The sequence below is a fragment of the Dreissena polymorpha genome, chromosome 11 (assembly GCF_020536995.1).
Source record: "Dreissena polymorpha isolate Duluth1 chromosome 11, UMN_Dpol_1.0, whole genome shotgun sequence".
Lineage (NCBI taxonomy): Eukaryota > Metazoa > Mollusca > Bivalvia > Myida > Dreissenidae > Dreissena > Dreissena polymorpha.
Window position 1 is genome coordinate 472,113 of NC_068365.1, and position 19,821 is coordinate 491,933.

General features: G+C 35.4%; 1 protein-coding gene across 1 annotated transcript in view; it reads right to left on the reverse strand.

Moving 5' to 3' along the window:
• Positions 1 to 19,821, reverse strand: part of LOC127851117 (uncharacterized) — a 277,459-nt gene that overhangs the window by 249,672 nt on the left and 7,966 nt on the right. Inside the window, exon 3 of the mRNA XM_052384677.1 lies at positions 17,506 to 18,414. Within this exon, the coding sequence (XP_052240637.1) occupies positions 17,506 to 18,414 (909 nt within the window). The remainder of the gene's footprint in view (positions 1 to 17,505; positions 18,415 to 19,821) is intronic.

The following is a 19,821-nucleotide window of genomic DNA, read 5'->3' on the forward strand; positions in this document are numbered from 1 at the left end:
ATTATTGCAATATCTTCCGACCAACAAGGTACTTTAAAAACATATCGATCAAATGGACCGGTCATTAATAAAGTGAAAACAACATAAAATAATGTTATTTAAATAAGCCGCGCAATGTTAAAACCGGGCATACTTATTTTGAGTAAAATATCGCCCCAGATTAGCATGTGCAGTTGAATTCAGTTCAGGCTGAAGGTGTCTTAAATGATAAGACTAAACAGGATAATCTGGGACGATACTTTAAGCACACGCATGAAGTCCGGTTTTTACAAGGCGCGGCGTTCATTTATGCTTGATGTAGCTTAAATAAATTCACTCTTTGGTAAAGTTGTTTACATGCAGTGTTGTTTTTTCAACTGATACCGCAATGAACTGTGTTATGTGGAAATTCAAAGCAAACAAATACATTTAAAATATATGCATTAACAATTTAAAAAAGTATCCATATTGCATTAATCTTGCTATTTGATCTCAAAATTTTAACAATTCAAAGCATACTTTCCAGATGTTATAAATTGCATTTCTGTTTTCATCTCTTAATTTAACCAATACTATAAAACCACGACCATATATGTAACGATAAGAATACCATTAAAAAGTGGGTCGCATTTAGATTATCAATAATAACCGAGTCAATAATATGCTTTAAGGCAATTGTGTACATTATAATTGTACGCTATGTATCAGCTTGCAACACAATGCAAAATGATCAACCTCGGTTTTCTCAGGACGATACCAATTCCAGATGGGACGCGCTCTGTAAAAGCATGTGCATAAAGCATCGTCCCTTATCAGCCTATGCAGTTCATACAGACTAATCAGATACGACACTTGCAACCAAGACTTGCTTGTTGTTAAGAAGAAACTTCCTTTAAATGAAACATTCCATAAAAGCAGAGGCATCCTGATTAGCATGTGTGGACTGAATACGCTAATCTGGGACGACACTTAACGCACATGCAAAACGCCTTGTTTTCCCTGAACGAGATTAAGATCTACGGCAGCCAACAGCTGTCGTTTTCCATCTTTCCAAACGATTCCGATGAATTAACAATGATATAAAAAACAGTATGTGTTGCGGCTTACAGCTGTGGTTGTCAATCTCACAGAATGATGGAATATTTTTGTTTTCAAATACATGACATAGTGATATCTTGTTTGAGCTGAACAACCACACGTGCATGTACACTTACCTTAAAACTTGATAAAACACCGAAAGCCATTGGCATTCCCAAGGGGATAACAACTTAAATAATAATTGTTATATGTGAGGTGTTTAATGTATTGCCCTGAATTATATAGGCAATTGTCACTAAATTAATAAAGGAGAGTACAATTTATCCCACTTTTACAGCGAAATCGGTTGATTAAAGCCCCGTTGATTAAATTTCATCTATAATCAACGGCAAGGCTATAATCAATGGCACGAAATGACGTCATGAACTGCCGAACCGGGACTACTTTTTCCCACGCACCTCGTCACCTGTATTTGCCAAGTGCATCAATAATGAAAACAATCTTAATGACCTTAAAACAAAGGAAAGTAGCAAAAAAACGAGTTTTTGTCATTTATTGTCATTAAAACCTAGTATTAGGTAAATTTAACACTATGCAAATAGGTTCTGTTGTTGTTGCTCCCCTTTGAAGAAGTCAGTTCGAGTTGCTCCCCTTTGACCGTAGAAAACAATCGTCTGGACCAAGAAATCCTGTGTTCATTTACAAGCTGTACTCGGATATGCGTCCATCTTATTTTTCTTCAAAGCATCTTTTCTACCTGTCAATACGCACAAATGACACTGCATCCCGGTGATTCTTGCGTCAACAATTGGGTGTCAACAAGTTAGGTCAGATGCTGAAGGCCATGGCAAAAGACGCCCGCTTTCTCAAGCACAAGAGAATAACGAACCACTCAGTTCGCAAATTCCTGGTCCAAAAACTTCGAAATGCAAACATTCCACCCACTGAAACCATGGCCATAACAGGGCACAAAAATTTCCAGTCAATAACCAATTATTCCAACATATCTGTTGAACAGCAGCAAAAGTGATCATTCTTGCTCAGTCCAGTTAATGTAACAATCCAACAGATTCCTCTTGTTCACCTTCATGCACCGAAACTATGGCCGAAATGCAGCCTAGACAACCACTGTCTACCGTCGAACAAGTTGATCTTGATGTTCGCCCCACCCAGTCACTTCACCAGCAAATGTCTTTTTCTAGTTCGAACAACTTTGCCTCACAATTCTTTGGTGCCACGTTCAACATTCAAAATGTTAATGTATATAATTAGCTTAAATCCAAGTAATATTTGTTATTTCGTCACGAATAACCACATATTATAACAAAGAAGCAAATATTGTGCACCTCGTGATCGACTCGATAGTTTGATATCGAAAGTGAATTGTGTGTGGTGTTCGGCTACGTTGTAAAAAATTGTAGTTTCTTGTATATAACAACTTAATGTCATATTGATATCATCAAACTTAAAGATTTGCAATTCAATATGATTAAAATTGTAATTAATAACGCTCGGCACTTTGTTACAGAACGATATTCTGATTAAAAAAAATGATTATTTGATCAGAGGTTATTTATGGAACGCGGAGTAATACACTGACCTTGGTTACACTACAGTCATTATGAAAGTACGACAAACACTCATGGAAACTTATTTTGTTTAAATAAAAAAAGTTTACTGAATAAAAAGTGGGATAAATAGAATAATAGGTTAGTGTTGATTATAGATCAGGTTTATCATGCTCGGCACGAAAACGAAAAAGCACTCGCCAAGGCTCGTGCTTTTTGTTTTCTAAGCCTCCCATGATAAACCTGATCTATAATCAACACTAACCCATTATTCTCTATATCTCACATGATAAAACGTCTTGATTTTTATAAACTTATCTCAAGTGTTATTAATCATTTACGTTCTAACATCGAATATACAATTTCGATTTAGTTGAAATTTATGTGCTCATGGTTTTAATCTTTACCAGAGAATATAACTAATAGCATCGGAGACATGATGAAAGGGAGTAAATAACATGTCAGCTAAATCACTTCTAGCTGACAAGATTTCAGATGTTAGCAGCATACAGTGACAATTCCAGTATAGTAACAATTCGAGATCAGCAGAGGCAGTTTGGGAAAGAGCCATCGATCAAGAAGTAAAATTCCCAATAGCATAGCGAGGATGTATATGAATTACAGTAATTACTAAAAAAAAAAATTTTAGAAACATGTCATGCACAATGAAATCAATTGATAATAAAACTTTCCGTGTATGAATTAAGACGACTTGACGTGAAATACATCTTGAACTATATGAAGATGTAGTCAGTAAAACGTTCTGTTTTTTGGCGTTAAAAAGTTAGGCTATTTTTTTAATAGGCCTGATGCATGTGCGTAAGTCAACACAGGCTAATCAGTGAATGGACTTTTTCGCTAACACTGGGTTTTTATTAAGAAGGGACCTACTTTAAACGAAAAATTTCCATGATAGCCTGTCGACCCAGATTAGCCTTAACGTCAGCACAGACTTATCTGGAACGACACTTAACGCACATGCTTTACGCCCGATTGTGCCAAAACGCGGTTCCAGTTTTGAATGCGAATTTCTAGGTATACTTTTATAAATAGTATCATAATGGGCATATTGCAAAAATCATTTTTGGATTTGAGTTAAGAATTGAATATTTCAAAACCTGAACATATAATTATTTTATATTTCGATGTTCAAGATGACATCGCAAAGTAGGAAAACAACCCTGATACATTCAATTATAATTGAATGTATATATCATCTATTGATCGCTAGATGATTATAAAAATAACATGCCATCAATAAACTCTGATTAAATACATTCAATACTAGATTACAAAAATAAAAGGTGCCCGAAAACACGTTGCAAAAAAACATAGCTTCTATAGGTTGTATCATTTCAATTCAAAATGTTGTTTCAATCTAATAAATAATTAGATAACAGTTAGTTTAACCTAGATGAGGAACAGTGCAAGATCCTCATTGCTATCCTCAAAGTTAAGATGCATTCAGGTCAATTTTCAAACTATAACACGTAATTATTATAATAGTTTTTGCGGAGCTCTAACCTCTAATTCTATGTTACAATATTGATATATGCACAATTGTATGTATTCCTAAATTACTCGCAGAAAAAGTTCTCATAGATATGAGAAAGAAAAAAAACGAAGAAAGTGATGACTACATTAAGTGTCAAAGTCGTACTTGAATTTCATGGATCAAAACGCAACAATGATAATTCAATTTTGACCTAAGCAAGTGTCCGTTTAATTGAGCCGCATCTAGCAAAAAATGGGTCTCATGTAATACGCGGCCAGCGTAACTGAAAACCAGCCTGCTCATCGGCGCGCAGTCTGCTCAGGCGCTATACTGTTTGCTATTGAGATCAAGAGAACTTATGGGACTTCAAGTGGGACAGTGTAGCTCCTGCCAAGACGTCGCTAATCATCACAAAGCTTCAAACAATTTTCGTCATGTCAAGTTTACATTAGAGGTCAACAATTAAAGAGAATCGGTTATTTATTTTGTTAACCTAGCTAATTGCTTAATGTCCGATACATTCAATGATTTAAACAAACCATACTGTTTTAAATATGTTGAAATTCAAGTTATTATCCAAAACACATAAAGTTGATTTTCTTCGAATCGTTGTACAAACTGCATAAGACAAACAATCATATTCTGTTCAATAATCATGCCGTATGATATACTTGCTTAAGTGATGGAGTTGGGACTTTAGAACAGATTTAAAGAGGGCTATCATCACTCAGTTCACTACAATAAACACAAAATAAGAGCAAAAAAATGTCCCTACTCGATATTTTAATTTTGATGCTTGACTCGTTTAAACATTGTGTAGGAAGCTTACTCTCACTTCGAATTGCAGAATTATTTAAAAAAAAAAACATTCAATTTATTGGTGATATTGGCCTTATTTTGTGGCATGTCATACTCTTGAAAAACCTCTCTTACTCGTCGCTGCAGGATAATATCGGAGTCAAACCACAACCTCGCTGTCATCTCTACATGAATGTCGCTGGTAAACTCCTCCAGCAACATCCTATTTTCGCACTTAAATTTATGATCACTTTAATATTCTATTCTAAATGGCCCACAGATCATAATTAGCACAGCCTTGCACTCGCATCCGTTGTGCCACCTCAACCATTAGCTTCCCCATACGTCTCTCTATCTCCTGCAGGATATCATTATACTCATCAACCACCCTGTTCTCACTGCTGCACTTCGTGCATCTGTTCAACAAATCCAGGTACAGAATTTCCAGCTCCATCCTTATCTTGCTGAACCACAACATTGGCTCTGGGGACGCGACAACGGCCTGTCGTATATTTGGTAATCTCATAATTGCCATAGGACCTTCCGCCATCATGTCCGTGATATCTGCAACCCATTTACTTTGCTGCTTATCCCGCAAACCACTGTCTGCCAATAAATTTCTTTCCGGAACCATTTAATATGGCAGTTGTAGTGTGACAATAGCAGTCTTGAGTATTCTCAGTCCATCATGAAGCGAGTGGAAAACACTATGTGTATTAAAGCTGTTCTGTGGGTTCCACGCAGCTTGCCAAAGTATTATATTTTTTATCACGTATGATGTACCTTCTTTCTTCCAAGGCCTAAGAACATCTCTTAGAATCGTTTTAAGCATAACATACACTTGCGTTTGTGTACCATCAAGGTTATTTACCAGCTCTGTCTCGCCGGTGTTAAAGCAAATCCTCCACCCCATGTGCTTGAATTCACTTCCCCTAAATCCTATGGGAGTTACAAAGGCTCCTAATGATACAACTTTCTGAACTATGACTGATGACGGCTAATGACGGGGTCTGGCAGCCCATCTTTGAAGGATGCCGGGGCAATAACATCGTAGTGCGCATACCCTGCCCGCACCTTTCCATGTCACCGGTATCGACGGCCCCGCTCTCTCATGATCCTCTACTCCTGAATATGCAATTGGTGTCGAACATGCGTCTACGAATAAACTACTTCTAAGTAGAATGTTTCCATATCCAAATCGCCAGATCGACATTTTATTAAAGTGATATTATGAGCATTTTTCACTGTTTAATTGAGCTCAAAAGAATGAACAGGTCAACAGAGTTAGTTAAAGTGAGGTTACTGACCAATTATCTGCAACTCATCTTGCTACCTGTTGTTTATAAAAAATATATATTACATTCGTTATTTTTCTTGACTCACCCAGTCCTCTAAGCCGAAATGATCCGTAAAACAAAATAGTGTCTTTGTGTCGTATGAACGAATCTGCACTAAAACTAGATTTAGATTTTCATCGTAAATCGCATCATTTATGTCGTCAGTTGTCAAAATGAAAGAACGGTTGATATTCAAATGCATTTTTTTCCAGGATAATGTTTTACTATGTTTATGCTGCATTAACAATTATAAGTGTATATGAAGTGAAAACACCAAATAAACAACGGTTGCGATAGACAACTATAAACTGTAAGATGTCAATAATATCACTTAAAGGAGTAAACGACAATAGTTTGGTTGACAGGAAATGTCATGGATTCATATTATCTCGCATTTTCATTTGATCATACAATTCGAGGATTTTTATAATGTATGATATATGACTTCGGACTTAAACGTGAAGAGAACACACGAATCTCGACGAAAATAAGGAATAGTTTTGTCTTGTTTGACATTTATACGAACATATGAAAGGCATTTGTCACCATTTGTCCTCGTTGGTCGTTAAAATGTTTAGCGAAACCAGGTCAATTCATCACTCAACAGTCTAGAGCTTTAAGAGCAGTGATGCGACGTTGTCGTGACCTCAACATAACTAAGCTGCGCTTTGGGAAAACTGGGCTTAATGCTTGCACGTAAAAACTGTCGTCAATAATTAGCATGTGTCGCCTGTGCCTGTTTAGTCTAATCATAGACGAAAACTGTACAGCGGTATTCATTTTTTTCGATTTTAACAGACCGATCTGTTCTTAGATAGTGTGGCTTACGAGAAGGCAAGGCAAGTTTATGCTACGAGTGCTGCCAGGTAACTAGCTCAGGTCACAGAGTAAGGCCGGCTGGCTGTTCCAGGATACAAAAACTGTACATTCTTGTATATATAACATACATAATCCTCGCTCTTGGTAGCGGCACAACCTCACAATAATCTCCGACGACACTTTCCGCCTTGACTGAATTTTCGTGTAGAACATATTTTTTTAAAACAACGATCCCATACAAGCGGTAAATGTAGTCCCTGATAAGACTGTAAGCACTTGCATTAAGCCCTGTTTTCCAAAAACAAGGCTCATATTACAACTTCACTTCAATTAAACTATTTGACATTTAAGCTAAGAAACTATCGGTCTGTATGCCATGTCGTGTAACTTACCAATCAATGTACAAACGTGACTTCATGCTTACTAACTTCAGTCTCGGTAAACACCAAATGTTTATTTAATGTCATCACACATTTCTGACCTATATGTGTACATACAGAATGTTTTAATGTTCGCTCACTTATATGAGGTTATTTATTTCATTTTTTACAAAACGACTTATTTCCGTGTATGTGTTGGGCAAAACCGAAAATCATATTTTTATACATATGCACTGTGCGTTAGCACGCCATTTATGTGTGCGGTATTAAGTGTATATAGTGTTCATCATCAAATTACTGGACATACTAGTAATTAATGGGTAATGTCTAGTTTATTAATACGTTATAAACAAGTATTCATTTTTTTATTTGGATTCATGTTTTACGATATTTAACTGTCTCTTGTGTTATGCCGTGGTATACATTAGTTGTGTCATTCAAACATGGGTTTTAAGGCATATGCGGTCAGTCCAGCCTGCTTATGAGCGCAGTCTGTTCAGGAGCTACTTCCCCCGCTAATACGACCACGAAACTTTGGTCGATATTAAAGCTGTCTGTGTAGCTCCTGACCAGACCTCACGAATGCACACGCTGGACTGGAGCTAAGCTGACCGCCTAAGGCACACGACCGATTTTGCCGTAACGCGGCTCATATCTGATTTCAAATCCGCTTCTTCCCGTCTTCGCGAACTAGCTAAATGTTTGAAAGAATCAAATATAAGTTTAATTAAGTTTTCGCAATGCCTTCTGCGTTGTGGTTTCATATATAAACACAATTTTACGCTTTAAAGGGGCCTTTTCACGTTTCAGTAAATTGACAAAAAAATATCAGATTCGCAAATTATCGTTATAGTTATGATATGTGCTAGGCAACAGCAATACTGAACATGTACCATGATCTAAAATATCCATTATATGCTTGTTTTAACGATTTTAAAACCTGAACAGTATAAAGCGTTGCAACGCGAAACGATTTAATACTTTGGAGAGTTTTGTTGTTGTCGTTATATTTTGTAATACTAAGAAATTTACTTATATATCAAATACAATGTAGCGCGGATGGCCGAGTGGTCTAAGCAATATACTTTTACTCCAAGGGTCTTTTGTTCGAGCCCGGTTGAGGGTTACTTTTTTCTGTCTTTAATTGTATTCTTGTTTTTACTGTAGCTTTTTATATCAAATGTTTACATTTATCAATATAAAGCGTTGCAAACTTCAATACATGCCAAAATCTATGAAAAGGCCCCTTTAATGCTGGGGAAACGCAATACACTTCCATGGTATTTATTTTGCTGAGTGTTGGACAGTATTTCGGTTAAACAATATCATTATGTGTGCTGCTTCCTAAAAATATGTATATTTTCAATCATGGACGAAACAATTTGCTTTAATGGAATTTGCGTGTATAGGAAGTATCGTCTATCAAAAATCCAGTCTATGCGAACAGTGTCGTCCCTGGTTAACATGAGCGGGGTGCATAGGCACATTTTATGTTTATTAATCAAAAGATAAAACGTGGATGAAACATGATGTTATATCTTTATTTTGATTGTCTTCACATCGCTTGTTGACCAGAAAACGTGAATCATCAAATCAATCGCCGGATAACGGTCAGACAACATCAAACAGGAACGCAAAAACGGTAATCAAATAAAACAAAATGGCGCAAAATGTTTAGTGTACACAGGGATACGGTAAAAGTGGACTGTTACAGGCCAATACGCTAGTCTATGTTCTCCAAACCATGACCTTTTATCGATAATACCGGAACGTTTTAATTCAATTGGCAATAAATTGTCACAACTTTCGGAGTACAACCCACACGTAAAAAACATGGCTAGTATAATTATATTTAAAATGCATGCATTTAACTGTTAAACCTACTCAATGTGAGTTTTTTAAATCACCTGTTTTCCGTCGTGCGTCACCCGTTAACGTTCCCCTCAACGACAATCCTTAACAGCATAGCAGATCTATAAGAAACTTCGAACAAATAACCTTGGGTTATAAAATATGTTCTTATCGTACATGTCCTCCGCGGAAGACGTGAGCTAAACATAAATTAAACAGAACACCTATATGTTCTTCCATGAAACTTCCGATAATGCAGGTTTCATATTAGGTTTGTACAATCGTTAAGTGATTGTTTAAAACTTTTAATTTTGAAAAAATGAAGTGGTTATTGCATTTACGAATACGTACTGTCATGCCGAAACAAAGACATGGAACACCAACGGGGAATCTCCCTTAAACTATGAGGGTTAAGGATATGTCGTTTTCCGCTAAAAACCATTAATGTAGAATAATGCAACTTGTTAATAAATGTTTTGCGATTAAAATACGTATTGTCATGCTTAAACAAAGAAACAAAGAGTTAAGGATATGACATTTTCGGTTTTCATTTCAGCTGCATTATGACTTTCAAAAGCAAGCATTAAGTCCGATTAATATTAGTTGCAAAAACACTATGTAATGCACTTTGTAATTATAACAAATATTGTATGGTACATTCGTTAATTGATTAGTAATTAAATAAAAACTGCACACCATATCAAACGAGTCTGTCAGTGGTCAATGCGGTTTCCAGAGTGTCAAGCGGTTGTACTTAACACAATTAAAAAAAGTTAGTTTATAGCAGCGTTGAGCTTGATTATTTTAATTATTAAAATATGTGTTGTGAAGTATCAAAGTCATGAAGTAGTTTAAATTTGTGTTACAATTAATACGATACTTTTTTCAGTACCAAAGTTCATAGCATCCATAAAACATATTCTCGCAAATACCATAACATCGAAACCAAACAAACAACATTTTGCTAGCAGACTTAAAACATGTTATAATAAGAAACTTCATCGTTTATAATGTAATTGTTGTTTTAAGAATATAGATATGATATACATGAAATTAAGATTTGATTGAAAATGGTGTCCGGATAAAAACCGGATATGGTTGTTTGTGGCAGATGTGCATGCTGATGTGGAGCGGCGCTGGCCGCATATGATATAAGACCTATTTCGCACGAGGGTGTTCAAATAAGTTAATAAAAAGGGCATATGAAGTGAATCATATGTCTTATGCCAACTAACTGACGCGAAAATTTAAACAAATGTGTTTCTTTAAATGGATATGTTAAAATGTAGAAAAGAAATAAACAACGACCATATATGCGCCATGTTTGATTAATCACCTTTGTAGATCGATTTCTCTCCGGCATTCAGACTCAAATAACAATAAAAGGTACATCGTCTAACTAATGATGGTTAGTGAATGGGATTTGTGTGTCAATCTGTCATGTAGGTTATGCATATGTGTCCTGTCAGGCACTCTATTACTCAGAGTTTTGATTGCTTATCATTCAATATTTTCCTAATTTTGTCAATGTTAAATGGCAAGAGTGCTGTGCAAATGAAGGATACTTAACCGCACCGTAGGTTGCACATATCACTTATATCGCCTCATAATTACACACACATATCACTTGACTGATCAAAACTGTTGGTTGAATGTAAATAAAACAAACAAAAACACGATGCTTTATAACGGAAGTATGATAGTGAATGCTCATGCCGCTGTGACTTTCATCTTTCTAAACATGTCATACCTCCAACTGGTATCGGGAAAACAATAAATTATGATGAACAGTATCTTATGAAAAAAATTGAATATTTCTGACTGAAAACTTTCCAAATATATTTCGATTGTTCTGTTAATTAGCGGATATTTAATAATGTATAATATCTTATTTTAGTTGCCAACTGGGCGTGACCTATCTATTGTTGTATTACAGTCATATTTACTTTCTCATTAACTTTGGTAAAAAATTCGTCTAAACCGTAAGAGAAATTGTCATTTTGTATTTTCAATCCATGGATTTGAACACAGCGTGTCACTTTATAATAACAAAATACAAACATTAACTAGCTTATAATACATCTCATTGGAAACTTATGTATTGTGGTTATTATCCTGCCATCTGATAACACGGAGAACAGGTATTCCATCTGACAACTCTAAGGTACTGGTATACTTGGAGAACGTACAGGCTCTACAACGCGGAGAGAGGTCATAGAGTGATGACACGTTTTAAAACACATAACGTAATTTGTCTTATCCATTAAACGTGTAGACGAGTTTTTCATTAAAAATTGTTAAGCAGTTAGATTTATTTAAGATGTTCATGCTAGTATTTAACGAATTATTTCAATATCACTAATGTCTTTTTAATATGAAACCAAACGCAAACAACGGTTGGTACATGTAAACATAAGTAACATAGATAGATGCATGCAGGGTTTTACGGGACGCGATTTTCTGCGTCAAATACGCATAAAATGCAAGTCAGGACCCGTCATATTTGTTAATTTGCGTCCCATTTAACGCACACTAATTTTGACGTATTGATTCTCGTAATATCAACAAGAAACTCTGAAAGACAACTGTAGTGCGTAATTTTCTAGAAGGATGTACTGGTTGTCTCGCTTGTTGATTTATCGACCAATCGTGCACCTGCTGTTGCTAGTTGCAAAGTCCCGAATTGAGATTACATTGCGTAAATGTAAGCTTTTTATGTCGCTATGAAAGAAAAGCTTACTGAGGTTACGATAACTTATTATCTGGCAAGCAAGATTAAACTATAAAAATAAATCTTTAATTGTATAGGTGTGCGTTAAATATCAGCTATTGTTTACGTAAATAATCGATTACTATTCTTTTAACTAATTGACTTTGACACAGCAAGCATATTTATTGGGACCCCCATTTTTATTGACAGGACCCCTGAAAATTATTAACTAGAGTCCAAGGGACACCTAAAATTTGTCATGAATGCAAAACGCTGGATGCATGGATTAAAATTAACGTACATGATATACGAAATTTATATGTCTTACAAAATTAATAAATAAGCAAAAACAGAACATATACGCCATTGCTATTGATACTATTTGATTTGCAATATGTGAAATTATCACAGAATGCGGTCATCTACGTTTCATTGAGCTCAATTGATATCGCCAACTTGTATAATTAATAAAGGGAGGAAATCGGTATGAATTTGAAGCAAATATACCGTATACATGAATCGTGTCATTTAATTAGATTAAGAAGTTGACTTAGTTGTAATAACATATAAATTATTATACGCAACCTCGTGAGCAAAGTCGCGTTTGTGGAAATGTCATGTATTTAGTGTATTCAGATATTCAAACCGCGTTTTCTCCCGAACATTGCTATTTCTTCATCTGTGGAAAGGCTGTGCAGATAACTGTTTGTTGGCAGTGTTTTTATTATTATATAACCTCTGTATACACATTTTACATCACCCAGAACCTGCGCGACTATTACTCACATAGGAAATGTGTCTGTTCCCTGACGGAAAGATGCATTCCATTAGTGTGTTTATACCAGAACGCCAATGCATGAACATAAACATGCTGCTGATGGCATGCAATACGAGGACAGGTTGATTAGTATGTTCATGGCAAAGGTTGTCATGCAAGTGAACTCAGACCTCGATTGATGTGAACCATTATTAGCAATCTTTGGATGCCGAATAAATGAGAATTCACACGTTTCACTATTCTTGAACCTTTTGACTACAATGCATCTTATAACAAGACACGTGTTACTGTAATAGGTTGTGTTGGTTTCTTTTTAAGCCCGCTAGTATACTTTATATCTCACCTTCTACAAACATGAACAAGTCCGATTGGCTTAGAGCGGTCACGTGCCCATGGTGTATTTTCCATACAGCCCGAGTAATTCCCATACACACCGAGTAATCGAGTAGTCGGTTGAGATATAATCGTTATACAGTTAGTAACTTAGGGTGTATGGGATATACAGCCTCAATTCTTTCACACCGTACTCGAGCTTCGCTCTCCTATGGTATGAAATTACTGAGGGTGTATATCCCATACGCCATCACTTACTAATAGTGTAACTAAAATATATACATGTATACTATTTATTTCACACTGTAAAACATACATTTCTTATTATTAAATAATACTTGTAGTAAGTTAACAAATGATGTATTGTGTTACTAGTAACTTAGCTCATCCTAATCATAAGCCAATCATATTGAGAGAAAAGTTAGACCGAAAGAAATGTGGATGTTTGTATATACAGCTACCGCCGGGGAGTGCCATATACAAAATACATTACAGCAATAAAATCGCTTTAAACATATATCATTTAATAAAGGTTAACGTTATAACAAACTGCTGGTTGTTAAAATGTATAATAATGTACCGTCGAATGAATGCAATTATTTAAATACGGCAATTTAACGTTCATAATGCAACACTCATTAAATCATTAAATAGGTATTTCATTTCAATAATAAAGCTCGCGTTTTAACACAGATCTCGCTTTAAAAGTAACAATAGTATGTGAGTCCATAAGAACAAAGAGCTGAAAGTGTGTTTGAAATATAATCTTCGACAAATACTGTTACTTGTTTCTTCTTACCAACTAACATTCACTAGGAACTACTTCTGCGTGGATCTTGATCGAACGTTAGAAAAAGATAATTGATCATTGTTTTTGGAAAGCAAGGCTTAATGCATGTGCGTAAAGTGTTGTCCCATATTAGCCTAAGCAGTCCGCACAGGCTAATCAGGGATGACAATGTCCAATTTTATGGTATATTTCGTCTAAAGGCAGTCTTGTTTAAGCGAAAGGTCAGTTGGTTGGAAATTGCCGTTCAGGAAAAGGCTCCTATAATAAACATACGTGTCTAAAATATAGCATGTACGAACTTCCGATTTTGACAGGGCTTATATAAATGGACGACGACTAAGCTTTCAACTGTTACAAAGATTACTGATTAAGAATTTCATAGGCTGTTTGGTAATGATATGTCGATTTTTTTAGAATGATGTGAGGCGTCAATAATGTATCTTGTTCAGATATAAGTGTAAACCTTTTTATTTTAGCTCGATTGCATAGAAAGCCTGAGGGTTATTTTAACCGCTCTCGAGTCCGTTTCCTGGCACTTGTACCAGTACTTTGTGTCTCAAAAGAACGTTCCCACTGTTGGGATCGAACCCGTGACCTCCCGGTCGCCTGACTTAGTGTATATGGTGTTCAAATATTGATTAAGTCGTAAGGCTTTGTCTTATGTTTTCTATGTTTGCAAAACATAATGTAAAATGATGACAAATATAATTTATCGCAAACAATAAAGAATAAGTGTTTTTATTGCACTAATGTCGATACTTTTTATCAAGATCGAAATTATTCAATACATACTTATCAGAGGGACGTCAATCCCACGTATGTTTTCACACTAAATTTAACCACGACTATAAAACATAAGCTTTATTAATATATATATATAGGCATTCAGTTATAAATTGGGCTACATGGACAGAAACATACCGCTAGGTCATGCAAAGGGTGCAAGGTTACAACTGTTAGTTCTGTGTTTGTTTGAAAAAACATAATTCAGAACGCAATAACCACTTATTATTTTGCTCAAAAATATTCCGAAAACCAGATCTATGACAGCCTACAGCGTTCGTTGCCCATCTAATGTATACACAAATGGTCACTTTATGAATAAAAGACTAGTACAATCACTCTCCTGCTAATAAGTCTTCATTGGCCTAAACCTATCCCAAGTTTTATTAAACATACCAAGTCACATCGAAAATCAAAATTCGATTTACTTGCAATTTAAATACTCCTTGATGTTATGTTCACGTGATGAATATAAAACGTTCACGAGGCACGATGAAATGGAGTAAATAAACTAATTCTTCAATTGTCGTCAATATTCTAGATTTTAGCATAACATATAGACATTTTAATTTTAGTAAAAATTCCATATTAGTATGATGAATATTATTAAGTTACCGTAAATGAAAGGATTAATTCGATGAATTATACTTATGGAAAATACTTCTGCTTTGACATATGCATACATATATCCATGTAGGTTACGATTAGGTAGAGCATACGGAAACAAAGAGTTGAAGCCATGCAATTAAGATTATTCAAAGAAAACATATACATTGTTCAATAATACAATTAGCTCTTGAACTGTTTAATACATATACTGCCTTAAAATGCATACTGTCATGCTTATACAAAGACATGTAACACCAGTTAAGGATATTCCGTTAACGGCTTTTAGTGTTTGTCTGCACGTAACACATGATTGGTATGCATGAGTATAATGCTGAATTAGACATTTAATTGATGAAAGCAGGAAGTATTGTAAATGGCCAGTGACAATAAATGGTCACGTGGATTTTCTCCTCCTATGAAGATTAAAGGAACTTTAAAATTAAAATTAATTCTTAATAATACATGATATTAAATAAATTTACTCACACTAAATTCATAATTACGTCCATGAAACATAAACAAATTATAATAGCAAGTCAAGTTGAATACAAAAAGTTTGAAATCAACATTATTTTAACCTCGTTCCCAAGTCAGTCATTAATGATCTTACAACGAATGAAGTTGCGTGATTCACCAATAATTTGGTCTAGGTGTGTTCAATTGTTGACCATTTGGATTACTGTGTTGCTTGACTCTGTCTGCACTATTGTACAGTATATCTATAAAATTTAAGTTTTAAATACAACACTTAGCACTTAAGATTGAGACTTCAATAAGACAAAAGCACGCTTTTTTCTGCCAGTATGCGCAACTCAAATTATATTGAAAGAGTGCATTGCATTAGAGTTATTCTTCGTGCATACAACATTATTTAAGATTGTATTACTGAATTTCTGCGCTTTCTGAAAGTTTGATTATAAACAATATATTAACTATACATTAGTGCTTAGCACAACTTTATCAACATGTGTATACACAATCAATGAGAGTAAAATTATAATGAACATAAATTGAAAATATTTTTTAAATAAAACGACTTTATATGAAATCGATAAATTAACATGCAATACATACATATAACATGCTTTGGAACTACGTTTACGAAAAATAGTCTGACAAATACAGTTTAAAATGTTTATTTCGAGTGCCTAAAACAAAAACGATATTTTTCAAATGCCGATCCAACGTTACATATATTAACGATACATCAGTCATATAAATTGCATGCATTTAAATACGGGCTCTAATAAGCAATTACATCCAGAAGCATGTAGCCTATAGATGAAAATAATATGTTATTTTAGTAAAGATATTACTATTCATTAATGCATTATTCTATAAATCGTTGATATGCCCCTTTGAAACTAAGAATACTTTATAAGCTGACTTGTATACAAGGTATTCGTCGCGAGTTTAATATAGTTATATCACCACATCATGGGGAATCCCCTTTCGTTGTTTTTTTTTCGAAATTAATTTCGAAATGATTACGTCATTGAGCGACCAGACTTTATTGCGTTATAAGAGCAAATTGTCTGTTTTGTTCATTGCTGGTCAAACAGTGACATGGTTTCGTTAAGTGGCGTTCGGCTAATGATTTCCACATAATCCGAGCTTGTTGATGTAAAACTTGTATCATATGCGCAAACCTGCCAATATTCGCAAATTCATGATAATAATGACAAAATAGCAAGTACAATATAAAGAAGTGAAACATCATGCAAAATGCAAATACAATCACTTCTTAAAATCTGGCAACAAAACAATCTTTTTATTACATGTCTCTGATTAGTTCCTTCGGCTCCATTAACTTCTTACACTTTAATGCAGTACTACATTAAAATTCTGTAGTAGATGTCATGCAGATCATTAACATCACATCCGTCTATGAGCATCCGTTGTACCACCTCCATCAGTGTCTCCACCTGACGTCTCATTATCTGCTGCAAAATAGCATTGTGCTCATCCTGTCCGATCCTGTTGATCAAATTCTCCAGACACAGCATCTCAAACTCCATCCTTATTTTGCTGAACCACAGCATCGGCTGTGGGGACGCGACGATGGCCTGTCGTATCTTCGGCAATCTCAGTATTACATTTGGACCTTCGTCCATCATGTCCGTTATATCTGCTACCCATTTACTTTGCTGCTTATCCTGCAAACCAGTTGCTGCCATTAAATTTCTTTCCGGAATCATGTAGTATGACAGTTGTTGTGTGACAATAGCAGTCTTAAGGTCTCTCAGTCCGTCATGTAGCCAGTATAAAAAACTGCGTTTATAAAAGTTATGCTGTGGGTTATTCTCAGCTTGCCAAAGTACTATATTTTTAATCACGTATGATGTAACTTCTTTCTTACATGGCTTAAGAACATCTTTGAGAATCATTTTAAGCATAACATACACTTGCGTTTGTGTGCTATTAAGATTGTTTACAAGTTCTGTCTCACCAGTGTTAAAGCACATCCTCCATTCCATGTGCTGGTAATCACTTCCCTTAAACCCGACTGGGGTTAGGTAGGCTCCTAATGATTCGACTTTCTTAACTATAACTGGTGACGGCCAATGACGGGTTCTGGCAGCCCATCTTTGAAGGATGATTGGGCAGTGACAGCGTAGTGCGGGTACTCTGTCAAAATGATATACACCCTTCATTGTCGCCGGTAACGACGGCCCCGCTCGCTCATGTTCCACTATTTCTGAACGTGTAAATGATGCCGAACATTCGTCTAGGAATAAACTACTACTAAGTAGAACGGCTCCATATCCATTATCACACAGGGAATTCTGAATTTGTGTAAAACGTGTATGCGCTCGTCTCTCTTGTAACAGTCTGCAGTGTCCTGGATATACGCGTGTATCCATCCTAAACACGTCTATGTCGTCAGGTATGGTGTGAAGGTTGATACCAGCTTCCACACAGAGGACACCCTTCCACACGTGCAACATGTCCAAGTCGCTTTCCAAATGGCAGGTCAGTCCCTCTGCCTTGCTTCCTGCTATAACATGAATGGCATGACTTGATCGTGTATCTGCCAGCCTATTCAACTCCCTGTATTTCTCAACCCGCCATCTTCTCATCTCCTCGCCGTATCCCAGCCGGGTCATTATAGTACATATTTCCATGGACATATTTTCGACATGATTCTTAAAATACAAAAGCACAATATAAATGTTAGTTCATGATGAGTATTTAATTCTATTTCCACTATAAACTATTAAATGCACGTTCCATACATTGGTAAAAATGTAGTTTCAGATAATGTTTATGTTTCAGTTATTCATACAAAGTGCGAAGAGCTTTCTAATTTTTAAATAACATAAGAAATAGAACGAGTTAAAATAAATGCATACATCATTTGTATCTGCATTTCATGTTGCGTATTTTATTAAGTTTCATAAGTAGTGTTGTAGTATTTATTGTAGTATGGCTATATGAAATACATTAATTACATTTTGTATACGTTAACATTATTTTATATATAATCATTGACTAAATTAATTATCATGGGTCGAATTTTTTCAATTATGTTTAGCTTTTTCGCCGAATCATATTGTTTCCTTAATTATTACAAGTGAATAGTACGTTATTTTCTCATTATCATCATGCAAAATTACATTTTTATTTCATTCAGTAATGTCATTGAATCTCGTACATTTATATACTTTTTGTTACAGATGGATGGAGTATAAACATAAACGTAGTTCAGAGCAACAGACTGCTAAGATCGAATTAAACTCGAGTTATAAAACCCTGATTTGTAAAGCGTCAAACACCGTGCGTTAGAAACGTAATTCCGAATGATGCCGAACACTTAGTCTTACCAGATTAATCTTGTTTAATAGGTTATACGTGACACATATTAAACAAAAATGTACATGCATTCATATTGTAGTGACGTTAAATACAGGTCCGTGCGTTCCTACTACTAACGCCAATATGACCATACGATTTACACGAAATTCAGTAATAACTCATTTGAAAGTTGTGCTCAGTTATAAAAACAGTTTTAGTATAGTTTATTAAAATTCTAAATCATACCTATTGTGTTATGTTCCTGAAACAGGATTAAGGAAACCATAACATGCATACAATTCCGTAATGAATCCACACCTGAACCCTTACGGGCGTGCTTGCACATCAATTCAGTGAGAAAATTATTTAATAACTTCAATGTGGTATACAGCATGTGGTTTGTTGTTTTTTATCAAGGTTAGAGTTTCGTTTGAGAACTGCAAAACTGTAATCAAGTAAACACAAATTCCCTGCGTACCTAATCGCATGTGATTACTGTACATAGCGCTGTGTCTGGCATCGCTTTCAATTCATCCCTTACCCGTGAGAGACGACTGTGCAGGCTGCTGTGGCTGGGAACGCTTTCAGTCCCGGACTTACCTGAGAGTGTCGACTGTACAGGTTGCTGTGTATGGGAACGCTTTCAGTCTTACTTAATGACATACCTGAGAGTGACCGCTGTACAGACTGCTTTGTCTTGGAATACGTCTCTATTTATCAAAATCAACATATATTTCCTGCGTTTTCCTTTTTTTTTC